At 46.0% G+C, this 20,009-nt stretch overlaps 1 protein-coding gene across 2 annotated transcripts in view; it reads right to left on the reverse strand.

The window, feature by feature from the left end:
- Positions 1–6,796: 6,796 nt before the first annotated feature.
- Positions 6,797–20,009, reverse strand: part of SYDE2 (synapse defective Rho GTPase homolog 2) — a 32,952-nt gene continuing 19,739 nt past the window's right edge. For both annotated transcript variants that reach the window (XM_077276285.1, XM_077276286.1), the window contains 4 exons: positions 19,764–19,890; positions 13,619–13,800; positions 13,269–13,500; positions 6,797–9,343 (listed from right to left, as the gene is read on the reverse strand). In XM_077276285.1, coding sequence (XP_077132400.1) covers positions 8,895–9,343; positions 13,269–13,500; positions 13,619–13,800; positions 19,764–19,890 — 990 coding nt within the window. In that variant the 3' untranslated portion in view covers positions 6,797–8,894. The remainder of the gene's footprint in view (positions 9,344–13,268; positions 13,501–13,618; positions 13,801–19,763; positions 19,891–20,009) is intronic.

The following is a 20,009-nucleotide window of genomic DNA, read 5'->3' on the forward strand; positions in this document are numbered from 1 at the left end:
ATCGTCATAAAAAAATAGCACATAGTGTGAGTCTGTAAAGACAAATGCAGTCACTGCTATTTATTTTTTTAAACTAACTGCTATTATTTTGAACATTAGTGTATATATACATTTGTATACCCGGGTATATACTGTACACACAGCCTCTAAATAACAATATCCGATGTGACCGCTCTATGTGGAACGTGTATTACATAATGAAGAAAAGCAGATCCAGAAATGACCGGGGGAAGGATCTGCGGATAATCCCGGCCAGGATTATTGTCATATTACAGCGGCTCCTGTGAATTCTCCGTTATCTCTGGCTGCTGTTGCTTATGCTAGAAGCAAAAAAATTAAAAAAAATATTTCTTCCTGCAGACCGGACGATCAGACGGACGTGCAAGCAATGACCACATTTCATAAGTTGTTTTTTTTGCCGCCGTTTGTGCACTGTACACCTCTGCGCTCACTTTTATCAGGAGGTTCAACCCAAAAACCGCCTGAAGACGCATTCAGGAAACACTTAAAAGAATGAACCTATACATTTCCATGTAAAAGGAACTTGCTGTTCATATGTTCAGTCCTTTGAGCATCTTCCAACGCCTTCAGGCTTAAAAAATGCATTGCCCATTCTTCCGGCTATTTCCATTCTGAAGACGCTCTGTACAAGTCAATAGGAAGACGTCTTTTGAACATTTTCCCAGCGCTTTCGATTCACAAACCACTAGCACTTTCTTCATTGTTGAATACAAAAAAAGATGGAAAAACACCTATTAAGAAAAAAAAAAAAGGTGACCCAAAAAAGAATGGAAAAAAGGCTTGAAAAAGATTCAAAACTGCTCAGGAAATAACCAATAAGTTGCTAAAAAAGATGCTTCAAGTCAAAAAATACCAAAGTGTCTCCTGAAGCGCCTTCTTCTTGGAAAACTTGGCAGGTTCACCCAAGTTTAAAGACGTTATGTGCACCTACACTAACACGGTTCATGCCCATTATGCGCCTTGTATGCTTCATTTGTATTAGTTTAACCCTTGACAGTCTCTCTCTTAATTTGTAATTGACGGAGCTGGTGAGAGAGGACCAACTGCTATGGTGTCTCCCGTACACATCACGGCCCACAGGGATGGATTCCTGCTCTTCATTTCTAGCACAAGAAAAGAAGCAGTGTGGAAGAAATCATACAGCAGCACTGAGCAGTGTAGAAGTGAATCCAGCTCTGTCTTCCTCTGCTTGTTTTTTTTTTTTGTTCATTTTGTTCCTCACTTCTTCCTATCCTCTTCCCTCTCTGTAGATGATAACAGGAGGTGTAACGGTGTAACCTGTCAACTCACTGTTCTGGCAGCCTGTCTTATCAGTTTTTCAAAGTGTTGAGATCAGCAGCGGAAGAAGCTGAAGTTTCTGATAAGATATATTAAAAAGTTTCTTCTATCCTTATGTACTATGGATTTATGAAAAGTTTGTTCATAGTACAGTCCCCCTTTTCATTTTGCATTCTTCCTCCTCCAGCTCGTCTTCTGTGTTTTTGTTCTTCTAATGATTGTTCATTGTCACTTAACTACTTATGCCTTTATTGTTTTCAAGACCTCAATTCTTGAGGCTGCAGTAGCATACTGTGGGGGGAATACCATAAAACGTAGGACTGGACCAGGAAGACTACTAACATTTTTTTTTTTTAAGATTGTACAGTTAAAATATAATGCAAATAATAGTGCCATATAGTGCTAAACATAATACTGTAATATTACTGCCATACATCTTGGGTCCGCCATACAGTGCCAAATATAATACTGTAATACTACTGCCATTCAGCCTGGGTCCGCCATACAGTGCCAAATATAATACTGTAATACTACTACTGCCATTCAGCCTGGGTCCGCCATACAGTGCCACATATAATACTGTAATATTACTGCCATACAGCCTGGGTCCGCCCTACAGTGCCAAATATAATACTGTAATACTACTACTGCCATTCAGCCTGGGTCCGCCCTACAGTGCCAAATATAATACTGTAATACTACTGCCACTCAGCCTGGGTCCGCCATACAGTGCAAAATATAATACTGTAATACTACTGCCATACAGCCTGGGTCTGCCATACAGTGCCAATTATAATACTGCAATACTACTGCCATACAGCCTGGGTCTGCCATACAGTGTAAATTATAATACTATAATACTACTGCCACTCAGCCTGGGTCCTCCATACAGTGCCAAATATAATACTGTAATACTACCGCCATACAGCCTGGGTCCATCATACAGTGCCAAATATAATACTGTAATACTACTACTGCCATACAGCCTGGGTCTGCCATACAGTATAAATTATAATACTATAATACTACTGCCACTCAGCCTGGGTCTGTCATACGGTGCCAATTATAATACTGTAATATTACCGCCATACAGCCTGGGTCTGCCATACGGTGCCAATTATAAAACTGTAATACTACTGCCATACAGCCTGAGTCCGCCATAGCCTGCACTTCTGCGCTGTATCCCCAGACCGTGCTCCTACTATATGAGGACAATGGGGTCTGCACTCTCCAGGGGGGACATGCTGCAGCCTCAGCCTTATTTTACAGCCAGACTCGGGCATTCCAGAGCCGCGGCCAACGTCTCCCCTGGCACACGCCATTCTCCTCCTGAGCCTAATTCTGTCATGTTGTCATTCAGCCTAAACCTCAGGATATCACAGTACAGGAACTCACAGCTTCTCCTAGTGTCCAACCTGCCGCCTATAATGGTCCTCGCAGGAACCGGATTCCTTAGATTAGGCGTAATTACCCCCTCCAAAAAAGGAAATAATCTATAATGGGCAAACACTGACCTGGGACTGATTAAGCCACACACAGGAGATCTGCCCCCGAGTGTAATAAGGAGTAATTCACACCAGAGCACAATACTACAGAAATGTGTGGACTCCATGAACAGCATTGAGCAGCTTGCAATGCTTTGTTTCACCTGCAGGGAGGCGCTGATCACTGTGGGTTTCCTGCAGCCGGAGCCTCCATTACTACTTGTATTATGGCTTCTATTTCTGCTAATATCATTATTACTACCACCCTTATTATTACCTTTAATAACACCATCCTTCCCATTAGCTGTCCATTGGTTGTGACTCAATTGTCGTATGTGGGGCTGCAGTACCACCCACGACCTGCAGCCAGGAGTGGCGCTTCTCTTCAGAGAAAGCAGCCATGTTTTCTCTAATATTATGCTTCACGTACAATATAGGAGAAGAGGAAAGCGTGGCTCGAGAATTCCTTGGAACATGAATCATTCCTGCTAAAAAAAAAAAAAAAGAAGTATGTCGCCAGACCCCTCCACATTAGTGACAGGAGCTCTCCAAAACCCCCAACACTTAAGGATGAGGACCTGATAGGAGAACGCCAGGAACAAACAACGTACCGCATCGCAGGGTAACAAGACTTTCCTGGAAATTAGTAAATCGGAGGAATAGATAACGGACGGGGAGGGGGGGGCACTTATTTTTGTACCATTGGTCTTTTTCTTAGCTCTTCTTCTCCCTGCACATTCATTGTTGATGCGGTCTGTGCTCATAAATCTGAGAAAAAGACAGATAAAAGCCATTACAAACTCTCCCATCAGAACGAACTCGCTGACTGATTCCCAGTTAACTCATTCTGCAACCAGCAATAGACAGCGCAACACATGGAGTATAGAAGGCAAATGGTGCAACGTTTTAATGAAACGCAAGTGCAAAAATAAATATATATCGGGATAAAAATAAAGGAAAAAAAAAAACAAACAAAAAAAGTCCTCAAAAAGTCCATATTTCATAATGGGGTATATATCCTCATAAAAGGAAATTCGTCAGCACAAACTGACTGTTCATACAAAGCACAGGCGCTCAGTGCGGCCAAGCAGTACAGTCCACCTTCCAGCTACTGGTTTTCCACCCATCTCTGCCTGTTCCTTGATTTAGTGGAAGGTTTGTTATAGATAGAAAACAATTACATGGGAAGGTTCCCTGATCTCGGCCACACTCGGGGTGCACCGAGCACCTGTGCTTGGTTTGAACAGTCATTCTGTGCTGATACTAATATCAAAGATTTAATTTAAAATTGTCGCTAAGGTAACAAATTAGACACAGGGTCTCAAACCCACAGCCTGCATGCGGCCCCTGAGGCTGCTTCGTGTGGCCCGCAGGCACCGACCTTTCCACGTCAGCAATTCTTTTCATTCCTTGGACACATTCAATTGAAATGTATCACGGATTTTTTTCTTTTTCTTTATGTGTATGTGAAGCGTGGAAGAATTGGGGGCATTACTATACAAGATGGTGAACACAATGGGTCTTTACTATACAGTGATGCCCAAACGGGGGCATTATTACATGATGGGGACTAGAATGAGGCATTAACTATAAAATGGGGACATTACTACAAGAGGGGACAACAGGATGGGGACATATTACTATAAGCTGTTGGTCAGAATTACGATGTGGTGCTAATTTGTAAGACAAAATTACTGGATGTGGCCAATTCAGGGGGACACAAAAAGGAAATAAAAATTCAAAATAAAGATTTGTTTATACTTAAAACAGCGTTTTTAATGTAAATAAAAAAAAAGTAAACAAAAAAAGTGCACATTTGTTACCAGCGCATTTGTAATGACCCAGGCTATAAATCTGTACCATAACCCATTTGATGAATGCCATGTGGAAGACTAAAATAAACAAGCCAAAAATGTAAAAAAAAAATTAAAAAAACGATATCATACAAATGTCATCTCATCTTGCAAAGCGTGCGGCCCATACGCCCAGCAGTCTGATACCCTGCAATTGGAGTCTATCTTTTTGCATCTCACAATCTGATCAATCATCTTTATTATTGCAGCATTTCTTGGCCGATGACAGTGGGACCCTCCTTACAGATCCCATGGACCTTACACCAGGGGGGTACGAGTTCGGCTTCATTACATCTTAAGCACTTTAAACAAGTAAAGTGTCATTTTATTGCCGCCGCTGATACTTGATCCGCCGGCTACAGACTTGCACAATGTTTGCTTTTCTCCCTTTTTTGGATCTTTGTGATGTTATTAACCAGGAGTCGGTGCTGAAAGAACAGGACTGTTTTGACAAACCCTTTTAGGTTTCTATACCAACCACACGTGCCCGTTTAGATGGTACAAGGCGTGAAATAGCTCAGGCGTCGTATGCAATAACACGGGCTGTACGGCTCTGTGCAAAAGCCGGAAATACGGACAGATCCGGAGATAAACTTTACATTAGAAAATGGCTTTAGCGCTCGTTGCCAGAAATTGCTAAATTTCCACCGATCCCTTGAGGTTCTGAGTATGGGTCATCCTATGAGCAGGGTGCTTGCACTGGGACGTTCTATTCTTTAAGGTGGAAAATCCTTTTAAATGTTTTAGATGTAAAGCGAACTATAAACATAGGACAAGTGTCGGCGGTGTGACCGCTCTTGAATCCGCACAGCAGAGAGGAAGGAAAAAAAACAAAAAAACAAACAGCATATAGTGTTCCTTTTTATCCCAAAGAAAAGCAAAATCCCTATAAATTTAGCCCTAGTTTGCATCTGTAACGTGATGGTAACATGCTAGAACAAACATGGGCACTAGTGATGAGCGAAAGTGCAGGGATAAGGTGTTATCTGAGCATGCTCAGGTGCTAACACAGGGTCTTTGGCGTGCTCGAAAAATATGCTCGAGTCCCCACGGCTGTATGTCTCGTGGCTGTTCGACAGCTGCAATGCATGGAGGGATTACCTAACAAACAGACAATCCCCGAATGTGTTATGGCTGTTGAACAGTGGCGAAACATACAGCAGCGAATCTCTCGAATGGGGCAGTAAAAAGAGAATGGACAGGAGATAAGCTGAGTACGGCACATACTTGGCGCTGGAGAGCTCCGGCCAGATGTTTATATTCTGGAAAGCTACAAATTGGTAAAACCCCAGTGTATATATTGTACCATGGCTGTGCTGCGGTCACCCCCAACCTGGGGCCCTAAAGACTTAAAATCCCAGAGTGCTGGAATTAATCGTTTTTGCAAAAAGTCACAAGTTGAGGATCACCGATCTGTAACATTATATGCACCACTTTTCTGACAGATCATATAAAATGTTTGTATAAAGTTGTAGTGAAAATAATGACCGTGTGCTGACACCATTTACATAGGGGATATTAATTTGGACAAATATTTCACCTATGTAACTATTGCCCTGTATATAAAACATTTTAGCTGCCTGCAGCCACCACTAGGTGGCGCTCACCACACTTGGTTGTATACAGCGCTCTTTACCAACCACCTCTTACTGGTCACAGCAGATCTCAATGTGTCCCATACCGAGGTCTTACCAGCAACGGCGCAGATTATAGGAAGTCCAAACAGGTTGATTAAACCTCTTAGAGGGGTCATCTGCTGGCTCTGCCCATTTTGTGAAGTCCCTGGTACAGTCATGGCGTACCGATCCCACTCTAATGACTAGGACTGCTGATCATGTTTGCAAGTCGGCAGATATCTGCATAGATGACGTCAGCGGCCCCAATTACCTCGAGAGGAACCGGATTACTCCCTTTACTTATAAAGAATGGTGCAAATGGTATTTTGCAAAAAGTGGCAAACAATTGGCCATTGCCAGCCGATCATGCCATGCGATTATAATAGAAGAATCCGCACTTGACATATCCAAAATTGTTAGACCATTCGAATATATTTTTCAAGAAATAGTCGAAAATACGCCCGATCGGCCATTTCTGACCCCTTTTGGGCAGCTAGAGACCCGGACGTCCCCTTCCGGTCACCTCCAAGAACCAGACCAGACGTTCGATATTACGTTTGTATTGTAACAGTTGTGGAATACAAGGAACAAATATTTACAGTATACATAGATTTTATATAAATTACAAAGTAGAAAATACATTGGAGGCTTTCCCGTGGGAGCGGACGCCTTCTACATGTCGTGAGTTCACATTGGATGGTGTAAACAATTTACCAGAAGTGGGGTCTTACCACGCGGCGGGAGCGACCGAAAGAGGACAGGTTACAACATGGCACTCGCTGCGTAAAAAATATTCTGTCTGTACAAAAATAGAGTAAGAAAAATCATACCTGGCTCCTCTCTGCCGATGGAAGTGGCCTTTGAGCAGTTGGCGGACTACAATTCCCAGCATGCTAGTACAGAAAAGCGGTAATGCCATTTTACGTCCCAGCAGGGAATGTAGCGTCAGGCGAGTGTCTGGTATTCCTTCATTATAGCAGATCCCTGACCCTACATTTTGGGAGGCACCTCACTGGGTGGGTGCACATTGCTGGAGGGTCCAACTTCTGCAAAACGTCAACATTTCAGACGTCCGCTGCCTGGTGAGAGTTGTAGTTTTGCAGCGAGGTATCAGTCACTGAGTGAAGGCAAGCTGCGACTCGTTAGCTGTTGCGAGACTACAACTCCCAGCAGGCCGGAGGCTGCAACGAGCATTCTGCTGGAATCCGGACGATAATACAAGATACTGGAAACGTTCACAAAAGGTCAGAAATGTTAATAACCGGCACGCCGCGTCCCACGTACAAGCGGAGGCGCCTCGCACCTTTATAATATTCACAATATCAAACAATTGTACATTATTATATTTAGATTTTTCTATGTACATTATATATAACGTTATTAAATAGCCACATGAATTATTTTGTCGTATGTTTAGCGTTTTCTCTATATATTTATATATATTTATAAAATGCATCATTATTTCAGGTACCTTGGAAAATATAGGACGTCGCTGGTTATAGGCCGAATAGCACGGAGTATTGGGCTGTAACAGGACCTGCAGATGGACTGAGTCATCCGGTCCGTACAGACCTGACCCACGGGAATACTCCAGGCAAGACGTGAAAAGTAATGGAGCGAATGACTAAATGCAGCCATTAAGGAGGTTTCTGGCAGGGGAAGAAATACACAAGGCAGGTCATACACCTTAGATCGGGGTCTTCCTCACCACTACCCCAGACTCAAGACTTGGCCCAAGTTCTTAAAGGGGGAAGAGAAGACGCCACGCTCCTCATCTGTCTAGAGAGTAGGGTTGGACATGCTGAAATCCATCAGCCCAACCCCTCCTTTCCCTAGACAGCTGCTACTAGTCAATGGCCACCGCCATACACATTAGATGGGCGTCTGGTGCCATCACAAACCAGTGGTCTCTGCCGACGTTCATCTATGGCAGTGTTCCCCGACTCCGGTCCTCAAGAGCCACCAACAGGTCATGTCTTCAGGATTTCCTTAGTATTACACAGGTGATTGAATTATCATCTCTGCAATACTAAGGAAATCCTGAAGACAAGACCTGTTGGTGGCTCTTTAGGGCCGGAGTTGGGGAACACTGATCTACGGTGTATGGTCCTGCCCCATTTACACTTCAGCCATGTGTGGGGTCACATTGCAGGTATCGTCCCAGCGACCCCTCTATGTCAGGGGGCTGCTGTCTAGACGCCAGGCACTTGGGTGCTTCCATTTATTTTTTCTCTCTTACCACAAGATACCATAAATTATTACATAGCAGGTAGCGACAGACACTTAATTGCTGCCGCAGTTCAGGTTAGAATAAAAATATATATAAAATTTTCCGTTTTTTTAAAAAAGTGTCAGTTCTGTGTTTCACCGGCAGACCAGCGGCGGCGGCAGTAGTGTCGGGGCCGTCCATACATGACCCTGGTCGCGGTGTCACTGAGCCGGCAGCCACTATATGTTTTCCTCTAAGAGGATACGTACCGACTGTTTCCTGGAAATCCTGCCTTGTATACGGCAGGAAGGCAGCAGAGGCGGCTGTGCCCCAGTGCACGCTCCCACCAGACGGCTGTACACTAGTAGACCCTCACAGGGTTAATGGGGGAAGGTTTCTTCTAATGAGAAGAGATAATGACGGGCAGAAACGTTCACATGGCGACGCTTAGTTTATTTTTGCTAAGTTCTCTCTCCAGGTTTCCTATCAGGGTGTCGATACTTTCCTGCAGGTCGTGGAGGTTGACATCCGGCTCCTCCGACCCGCCTTCAGTTATCAGGGTGCAGAGCGGGTGGTCTTTGGCTGTAAGAGGCTGATCCGTCCCTTCGGTCCGTATGGCGGTGGTCTCGGAGGGGATGTCCGCATAGTCCGCCTCCTCTTTTGGTGTCGTTGTTAGATAGCTGCCCGGACAGCTGCTCCAGTCGCCAGCATAGCGGTTGCTGGAGGGACTGTCCAGACGGGCGGCTCTCGGCCGCAGCACTCCGGACGCCTCCGAGCTGTTCAGATTCAGCATTTGCGGCCGTGGCTTCTTCCTGCGCAGGCACGGCTGCACTTCTGGCTGGACGCTGCTCAGGGGAGCTTCTTTGGAAGATTCACTCTTCACTGTAAAAAAATAAAAATTAAGTTAAAAACTATAAAAAAATAAATAAAAAGTAATAAGGATGATCAATGGATTCAAATCACAATGCAAATCCAATCCTGGCAGATCAGAGCTGGGAAACCAAGAAAATTACACAAGCATGCCTCTATGGAGCAGGATACATGCCGGCCACACGGATTAAGGCCTCAGAGCCCCGGTTGGGTTAGTGTCAGGATTAGCTCAGGACCCGGCACACACCGGCCGCAGATCACAGCTGGTACATGGCACACAGCACTATGCAGAAGGGTCAGCCTCTGGCTTTAGGCATTCAGGGCCGGGCGCTGCCGCTCATCCGTGAGGCTGCATGCTTCAACTGGTAAGGCATGGCACAAAACACCGCGCCAGGCCTGGCATCACCGCACAGAAACGACCATCCGCCATCGCACAGCAGGGCACAGACCGCACTCACTGCCATGCACTCAGCATGCCGGCCAGCACTCCACACCCGGGCAATGACCGGTTACCTGCACCACGGCGGCTCATGTACACCGCTGTCACCTGCCTGTGTGCAAACACCACAGCCTGCTTTATCCACAGAGTGTGAGATCTTGTACATGTGAAATTCAAAGGGAACCAGACTGTGAATTCTGTGGCGTCTTAAAGAAAACGGACATTTGAAAGCTGAAGGGGACGACCGAGCCGGTTGGATGACGAGTGCGGAAAGGTGGCGGCTTCTCCTTGCACCAAGGCCACCGGCCTCTTGTCTTAGTCACTGAGCCACATGGCCCCCGCACGGCTTATAAATGGAGGTTCTCTCTGAAATACCGCAGAGTTTCATAGTAAAACCTACCAGGACGACATGATGGCGCGCGCCTGCCCGTGCTTCGGGCTGCATGACTCCACTGGCGAGTTCCCTTTGAACCTTTTTAGCAAGACTATAGAATACAGTATTTTGCTCTATAAATGCCTGCACCTTGTTGTTGTTGCCTCTCCTTGTTTGGTGCAGGCTCCGGCGGTGAGCCCGCACCTTTTCCAACACAGGACAGATGATCTGATCAGCTAACATGTGCCCCTAATACCTGCAGATGGAATCGCGATCCACCCGCTGTCAATCCCTTGACGGGCATTTAACATGCGCGTGCCGGAAGTGTGTCACTAACCCCGACCATGGGCGCCCGTCACATGATCTCTGGGCACTGATGGTTTGGCAAGACAGCCGGGAGGGGTCTACAGAAGATGCCGGCTCGTGGCCCTGCTATAAGTAGCACAAGCAATCAGAAGATCGCAGCTTTAAATCTCCTAACGGGACTATTGAAGCTAGTAAAAAAAAAAAGTTTAAAAAAAAAAAAAAATCTACAAAAAAAGAAAATAAGTTGATATCACCCTCCATTCAAAAAACAAAACAAAAAAACAAACATTTTTTATCCAGAAATGTCCGATGTATCAAAATATAAAAATTACTCCAATTGGTAAACCGTATAACAAGAAAACAATCTAAACGTCAGAATTACATTTTTTTGGGTAGCAGCAATATTGCGATAAAATTCAATAACAGGAGATCAAAACATCTTATCTACCCCCAAAATGGTATAAAAAAAACCATCAGCTCAGTGCGCAAATAATAAGCCATCACCCAGCCTAAGGTAAAAAAAATGGAGACGCTAAGGATCTCGGAAAATGGAACTTGGTTTTTTTTTTCCATTACTTAAAAAATAACCTAGACATGTTTGGTATCTGCGAACTCATAATGACCTGGAGAATCATATCGGCAGGTCAGCTTTAGCATTTAGTGAACATGGTAAAAAAACAAACCCAAAAAACAATTGTAGAATTGCACTTTTTTTTGCAATTTCACTGCACTTGGATTTTCCTGTTCATTATATGGTAAAATCAATGGTGTCATTCAAGAGTACAACTCATCCTGCAAAAAAGTAGCCCTTACACGGCCATAGTGACGGGGGTGGGGGGGGGGATATGGCTTCTGGAAGAAGGGGAGCAAAAAATGGAAAATCCCAAGGAGGTGAATATTTTAAAGAATATGAACATTTATCCTAAATGCCAAGACATTTTCGGAATGGTATTTCTTTGACACTTTTGCTCAGCCTGACTTTTATAGGCTGCTGAATGATTATATGGGCGAGCGGGCCAGTGCACACTGTCAGCAGAGTCGCCTCCTGCAGCAGGCGATCAGGATTTGCCGATACTTGCTGGCTCGAACAAAGCTGCCCACCCAAAATCTGCACTAGGCTGGACCACCCCTCTAAACATACAATCCATCAGTGAACAGATTTGCATCTAGTTTTTTTCTAGCCATTTTCATCCAATTTAAAACAAAGTTAAGCTCAAAGTTGCTGAGGTATGTGGATATAAATCAGCAGAGAAGTTTAGAGAAAAAACAAATAAGTTACAAACTCCCGTTCAGAAAGAGCTCACTAATGGACTCTCTGTGAACTCATTCAGCAGCCAGCAGAACAAAGAGGCAATAGAAGGCAAACGGAGCAACATTTTTAACTGAGCCCAAAAAATACAAGCATGTAGAACAATTCACAATCTGAGTATGGACCGTGATGCGGAGCCCAGGGCAGGAGACTGGCGGTCGGTCCTGATCTCACAGCCCGTAGAGCCGAGGCCAGGAGACTGGCAGCTGGTCCTGATCTCACAGCTAGTAGAGCCCAGGGCAGGAGACTGGCGGCCGGTCCTGATCTCACAGCCCGTAGAGCACAGGGCAGGAGACTGGCGGCCGGTCCTGATCTCACAGCTAGTAGAGCCCAGGGCAGGAGACTGGCGGCCGGTCCTGATCTCACAGCTAGTAGAGCCCAGGGCAGGAGACTGGCGGTCGGTCCTGATCTCACAGCCCATACAGGTCAGGGCAGGAGACTGGCGGCCGGTCCTGATCTCACAGCCCATACAGCTCAGGGCAGGAGACTGGCAGTCGGTCCTGATCTCGCAGCCCGTAGAGCCCAGGCCAGGAGACTGGCGGCCGGTCCAGATCTCACAGCCCGTAGAGCTCAGGGCAGGAGACTGGCGGCCGGTCCTGATCTCACAGCCCGTAGAGCACAGGGCAGGAGACTGGCGGCCGGTCCTGATCTCACAGCTAGTAGAGCCCAGGGCAGGAGACTGGCGGCCGGTCCTGATCTCACAGCTAGTAGAGCCCAGGGCAGGAGACTGGCGGTCGGTCCTGATCTCACAGCCCATACAGGTCAGGGCAGGAGACTGGCGGTCGGTCCTGATCTCGCAGCCTGTAGAGCCCAGGCCAGGAGACTGGCGGCTGGTCCAGATCTCAGCCCGTAGAGCTCAGGGCAGGAGACTGGCGGCCGGTCCTGATCTCACAGCTAGTAGAGCCCAGGGCAGGAGACTGGCGGCCGGTCCTGATCTCGCAGCCCATACAGCTCAGGGCAGGAGACTGGCGGCCGGTCCTGACCTTGCAGTCAGCACAGCTCAGGGCAGGAGACTCGCAGCCAGTCCCGACCTTGCAGCCCATACAGCTCAGGGAAGGAGACTGGTGGCCGGTCCTGATCTCGCAGCCCATACAGCTCAGGGCAGGAGACTGGCGGCCGGTCCTGACCTTGCAGTCAGCACAGCTCAGGGCAGGAGACTCGCAGCCAGTCCCGACCTTGCAGCCCATACAGCTCAGGGAAGGAGACTGGCGGCCGGTCCTGATCTCGCAGCCCATACAGCTCAGGGCAGGAGACTGGCGGCCGGTCCTGACCTTGCAGTCAGCACAGCTCAGGGCAGGAGACTCGCAGCCAGTCCCGACCTTGCAGCCCATACAGCTCAGGGAAGGAGACTGGTGGCCGGTCCTGATCTCGCAGCCCGTAGAGCCCAGGCCAGGAGACTGGCGGCTGGTCCTGACCTCACAGCCCATACAGCTCAGGGCAGGAGACTCGCGGCCGGTCCAGACCTTGCAGGCAGCACTCGGACTGTGAATGTTATCGTGACTGATCTTACCTGGCCATAATTGCAGCAAGTAGTGCAAGACCTCAATGTGCTTCTTGAAGTCTAAGGCGCTGGCCAGCTCCTCTGAGTCAATGAACACACGGTTATTGTGGTTTGACGTTTCTTGTCTTTGACTTAACAAGACGGGACCGAAGCAGACGGCCAGGTTCTGGCAGGTCATCTTGTTCACTTCATGGTAAGAGGCAACAAGCTTCAGATGATCCAGCAGCATCTTCAAGGTGGCCTGGTGCAGAGAGCAACAAAGCTCAGATTATCAGGATAAATCCAACAACCTTTTAACAAGTCTGTAGCATACAAATATGCCCCTAAGGGGTAGGTGGCGGAGGGGCAGCAGCTCTTACCCTTTCCACATCGGGCAGACAGGTCAGAAGCTCGACGGTGTGCTCCGAATCTCTAGGATCATTTTCACAGCCGTTGCCTGACATCCGGAGAGGCTTCTCCGCCATGGCGTGCAGCACCGCCTCATACAACTGCTTCGTGATCAGCGGAGATGGGAGCTCTCTAAGGTAATCCTTCAAGACCCCTACAAGGGCAGAATAATCAAGAGTTAAAGAAAATAATTATATATTTTTTATCCAAGACAACCCCTTTAAGAGCGTGGTTCCTGGAAATACAGCAGCCATGTTTCTACTAATAAAGTTAAAAATAAAGCTGGGTGACCACGTACTGACGCCGTTACATTGCAGAGGTGTATCCAGCAGGGTCATACCTAACCACTGCTTACACTCAGGAGACATGGAAAGCTGGGTGGCACCCCCAGACGATACCGTGAAGCTCGGCAGGTGGTGATTATATTTTATTATATAAAGTATTTTAGGAATTCTGCTCTTATAGGATTAATAGTCTGTAGGGGAACCCGCAGGTTACTTCTAGCTGAGGATAAGATTCCTCCATTGACCGCAGTCCGAGGCCATTGTCACACAGTCACTCAAGCCCCTGGAGTATCTGACACAAGTATGTGAAAGCGAGGAATTCCTGGTTATGTCGTGTTGTGACACGAGTGTGGAGACAAGACTGCAGTCACGCTTGACCTCCCAAACAATGTACTGGAAATAAATCACCCGAGAAACCTCCGCTCCTGGACATCTTGGATTATGAAACATTGCTATGCAACAGATTGCAAGATGGCAGCGGACTCATTCTGCAGAAGGAACAGAAGCATCTTATAAAAGATAGACATTTTTCCCATATATTTGCTTTTCGTTTATCACCAGCCATGTTTTAGAGCTGTAATCCCCAAATATCTGTCAAGTCTAATAAAGCTAAATGTGTGCTGCCACCACCAGGGGGAGCTCTGAAACTTACCGTCTATTCTTTACACTGCATCTAATGAATAGGTGTAAGCAGCTCCCTCTGGTGGCGACTGCACAGAATTCAGGAAGTGGAAACGCAGCTTTGTATCAAGTGAATGAGAAAAAACTGCAAGAAGCACCACAGTTGGTACACAAAGTATTTTATGTACATTATGGGGAAACTACAGCTCTAGCAATCAGCTAATAGAGCAAATGTTGGATCACGGGCAATGTGACCCAAGGATAGGCCATCAATATTCTGATCAAACATCTACAAAAAAGAAACTGGTAGTCCAGATTGACCCCTAGAAGGAATCAGGAGCACTGAGGCTTGCATTAGCCCTGAATGATAAGTTTAGGTGTCCCTGCTCTCCCCGACTAGCCAGGTCCGCTGCCAGTCAATGTCACGGTGGGATGAAAAGCATGCCCATTGCGGTACCCAACATCCTGGCATATGCGTGGATAAGAAGGAGCTGCTCCTCTGATCCGCCTACACACACACACACACAAGATGTCAGCGACACTGCTGTGGGCATGCTTTCTCCACGCACAGTGGCATCCATTGACAGCGGTACTACAATAGTCAGCAGGGATAATTAAAATTAGTTTTAGGGCTAATGCCAGCACCGCTAAAGGTGGTATCAGGCTCATAAACCGCTGCCAATATCTTCTAAAGGTAAATTCTGATGACCGTCTCCCTTGGAAGTAAAAGCTAAAATCAGCAGATAGTTAGATATCCTCAAATCCATGAAAAAGTATTACTGACGAAGAGAAAAAGAATAATTTAGACAGACATTACTATAAGCTTCCATCCATGATGTATATGCTGCCGATTGCACGTTAACTACAAAGGGGGCACCGGTCCGCGAATTTCATTGCACATAACCATTTACAGCAATAGTAAAGAACACACTGACCCAGAGTCACAACGTAAAGGGACTTGTATGCCACAGGGGGCACCTAGTAAACATTTATAGACATGGGGGACACTCCGTAAACCGATTTAGATAGAAGGGGTCAATGGTGGCAGCCTGTAAAATATTTATAGATCCTTGGGAGAAGATTAGACAACCTGGTGTTATATTACATGGGGTCTAACCACTGAAAAGGAGCTTCAGAGGTGGGAACGACCCCCTAGTGTCCTCCAAAAAAAGACCATGGGAAAGTTTATATTTAGATATATAGACCAACTGTACAAAAATCAGAGTCACTTTCCAAATAATTGTGCCCTGACCCAGAATTGTACTCTGCATTATACATTACTGATCCTATACTGATCCTGAGCTACATCCTGTATTATACCCCAGAGCTGCACTCACTATTCTGCTGGTGCAGTCACTGTGTACATACATTACATTACTGATCCTGAGTTATATCCTGTATTATACCCCAGAGCTGCACTCACTATTCTGCTGGTGCAGTCACTGTGTACATACATTACATTACTGATCCTCAGTTACATCCTGTATTATACTCCAGAGCTGTGCTCACTATTCTGCTGGTGCAGTCACTGTGTACATACATTACATTACTGATCCTGAGTTACATCCTGTATTATACCCCAGAGCTGCACTCACTATTCTGCTGGTGCAGTCACTGTGTACATACATTACTGATCCTGTACTGATCCGGAGTTACCTCCTGTATTATACTTCAGAGCTGCACTCACTATTCTGCTGGTGCTGTCACTGTGTACATACATTACATTACTGATCCTGTACTGATCCTGAGTTACCTCCTGTATTATACTTCAGAGCTGCACTCACTATTCTGCTGGTGCAGTCACTGTGTACATACATTACATTACTGATCCTCAGTTACATCCTGTATTATACCCCAGAGCTGCACTCACTATTCTGCTGGTGCAGTCACTGTGTATATACATTACATTACTGATCCTGGGTTACATCCTGTATTATACCCCAGAGCTGCGCTCACTATTCTGCTGGTACAGTCACTGTGTACATACATTACATTACTGATCCTGCACTGATCCTGAGTTACATCCTGTATTATACTTCAGAGCTGCACTCACTATTCTGCTGGTGCAGTCACTGTGTACATACATTACATTACTGATCCTGAGTTACATCCTGTATTATACCCCATAGCTGCGCTCACTATTCTGCTGGAGTCACTGTGTACATACATTATATTACTGATCCTGAGTTACATCCTGTATTATACCCCAGAGCTGCGCTCACTATTCTGCTGGAGTCACTGTGTACATACATTACATTACTGATCCTGAGTTACATCCTGTATTATACCCCAGAGCTGCGCTCACTATTCTGCTGGAGTCACTGTGTACATACATTATATTACTGATCATGTGTTATTTCCTGTATTATACCCCAGAGTTGCACTCACTATTCTGCTGGTGAAGTCACTGTGTACATACATTATATTACTGATCCTGTGTTATTTCCTGTATTATCCACCAAAGACTTTACATCCCAATCACCAGAGCAAGCTCTGTCCAGACAATGAACCAACAAAGACTGTTGATTTCAGCTCTGCAGCCTAAAGAACTTGTAAATTCAGCTATGAAGAATAATTCAGGGATGATCTTCAGTTGGATTCTCTCCTACTTGAAAAAATCCCACTAAAAATGAACTTGTCCCAAAATCCTACACTTTGTTTCTTCAGACCCATCGCTGTATAACTAAGCTGACTCTTCTAATTTCAGGGAAAGCTGAGCCATGACCCGAAAGGACGAGGAGCTTATAAGTCGACTTGGCAGAAAACGACAACTCCAAAGTCTAATATTGACCAAGGATTTAGGAGGGAAATGGAGGCCATAGTGAGTGCAGGAGCCGCCTCTGGTGACACCCTCGTACTGATCGTATTGTCACCCCGGGTCGGCGCGTTGCACTTTTATTGCTAGAAGAAAAGGCTGAGTGTGCGTCCGGGACCGACAGCTGCCAAGAAATAAAATTACAAACAGGAAGTCAATCTATCAAAGGCCTCTGTTTCGCGAGCTGGAGGTACGACTGCCAAGCTAGAATTGCTAATCCCCAAAAGCATGACAGAAATACCATCTGTGCTGGAAAACAAAGGCGGACTTGTTACTGTAGTGGATGTGGTCTGCGGAGTCATCCGCACAGGACAGCAAGCTCAACCATATACTTATTAACCCTATAGAACGGGACGCCGGAACGTATAGTGATCACTCCCATTAGAATATATTCTGTGCACTCACGCCCAAATAACATTACAAGGGATTGCAAGTTGATAAGGATCAGGCATGCTGAATCTGAGCAGCCTGATCCTTCCGTTTTCAATGGGGATAGCGGCCACCAGACCGCCGTGCCAGGGACCACTGTGCCTGAGGTCTCGCGCCCCCACCGTGTGTATCCTATCCCATGGGGGAAAAAATAATATTGATTTGACAGAATCACTTTTCCTGCCAAAGGAATGAAGAAACTAAAAAAAAAAAAATAAAATAAAAAAGGTGCCGCAATGGGAGCGTCCGTAAGCCCAAATGGGAGATATAAAGTAGATAATGTGTCAGTCACAGCCATATATATACAGGAGCGTTCAATATAAAGTGGCATCAGCAAGTGCTCTAGACCAGCTTCATTCTGGTCATTGGGGTACTCCCTACCATTTTCAAAACCTCTGCCGGCTGTCACGGAGCAAACACATTTTGGTTTAGATCCGGAGGCTGACAATCCGACTGCTGAGACTTTGCTACAATTGTATCCGCCTAGACATTCCTGTGCAACCTAAAGGCATCACCAGCACAGATCCTGTCCTGATACATTGTGACAAAGCATCAGTGCGGCAATATGCATCTAACCAAATGGTGTTCGATCCCCATAAACCCGTCATCTCATTAGGACGGCGGTGTCTGAGATTTACAGGACAGTCAAAGCGAGAATAGTCGTCTCCTCATTGGACACAACTTCCACAAAGCTGCAGGAAACGCTCCCCGCTGGGAAGGTGAGGTACAGAGCCAAATAAAACAGTAATTACTCCTCTCCATGAACAATACAAAGTGTCGTTCTTCCATTTTTAAGTTCCTCCTCTAGTGACTTTTGCCTTGTTAATTCCTCCACAAAAGGAATATTGTAGGACCCGGGGGATGCCCTTTGCCCTCGGTTAATCCTCCCGCAAGCTAGCTGGTAAATTAGCTCTGTTCCAGGACGGGCTTATTTTTTCTAGGTTTAAGCTGCTCGGACCCTCGCTGCCAGGCCGGCTCTGCTGCATTCTCTAACGCGCAAAATAAATGTAGACAGCAAGCAAAAAGTGCCATCCACTTCATTAATTCCTCATTTTTCAGGGGCAGTGAACTGTTAAGTGTATGACATGCTTTACTTGGAATCAAATTCACATGGGTGAAGACAGACATGATGCAACGGCAGAACTATGAGACCCTCATTATATCCAGCAGAAACCATCGACACCGAGGGAAAGGACGCCCAACACACAGGAAATACAGACACCCAAAATGGGGAGGCTTCCGGCTTACTACAGTATCCCACACAGACATTACCGCTAAGTACCCCCCAAATAAGCTCCAGGATATCGGGAGACAAAATCATAAATAATATTCTAAACCAGGAAATCACTTTTAAAAACCATGGATACAAAAAAAAACAAAACAAATAGTGAAGCACCGTGCGAACATTATAATTCATATCCTGTACTGATCCAGAGTTACATCCTGTATTATACCCCCAGAGCTGCACTCACTATTCTGCTGGTGCAGTCACTATGTACATACATTACTGATCCTGAGTTACATCCTGTATTATACTCCAGAGCTGCACTCACTATTCTGCTGGTGCAGTCACTGTGTACATACATTACTGATCCTGAGTTACATCCTGTATTATACCCCCAGAGCTGCACTCACTATTCCGCTGGTGCAGTCACTATGTACATACATTACTGATCCTGAGTTACATCCTGTATTATACTCCAGAGCTGCACTCACTATTCCGCTGGTGCAGTCACTATGTACATACATTACTGATCCTGAGTTACATCCTGTATTATACTCCAGAGCTGCACTCACTATTCTGCTGGTGCAGTCACTGTGTACATACATTACATTACTGATCCTGAGGTACATCCTGTATTATACTCTAGAGCTGCACTCACTATTCTGCTGGTGAAGCGACAGTAAATACACACAGTAAAGACACTTCTGGTGGTCTCCAGGTTTGGAGGGTCACCGGGTCCCCACCTGTTATAACGTTGATGTCTGGGTAGTCGTTCTCACAGAGCCCCACAGATTTACTATCCTTCTCAAACGCTTCCCGCAGTTCTTTCTTCACAGCTGCAGAGCCGCACAGTCGGTACAAGCCGACCACCTGCAACATGAATGAAGACAGTGATGACGATCCAGTGTTGCAGGCGCCAATATACAGCAGATGAATTCCCTATGGCGGCACTATTGCACTGCTGTGAGTCGCACATATGGTTTGGCAGA

The sequence above is a fragment of the Ranitomeya variabilis genome, chromosome 8 (assembly GCF_051348905.1).
Source record: "Ranitomeya variabilis isolate aRanVar5 chromosome 8, aRanVar5.hap1, whole genome shotgun sequence".
Classification (NCBI taxonomy): domain Eukaryota; kingdom Metazoa; phylum Chordata; class Amphibia; order Anura; family Dendrobatidae; genus Ranitomeya; species Ranitomeya variabilis.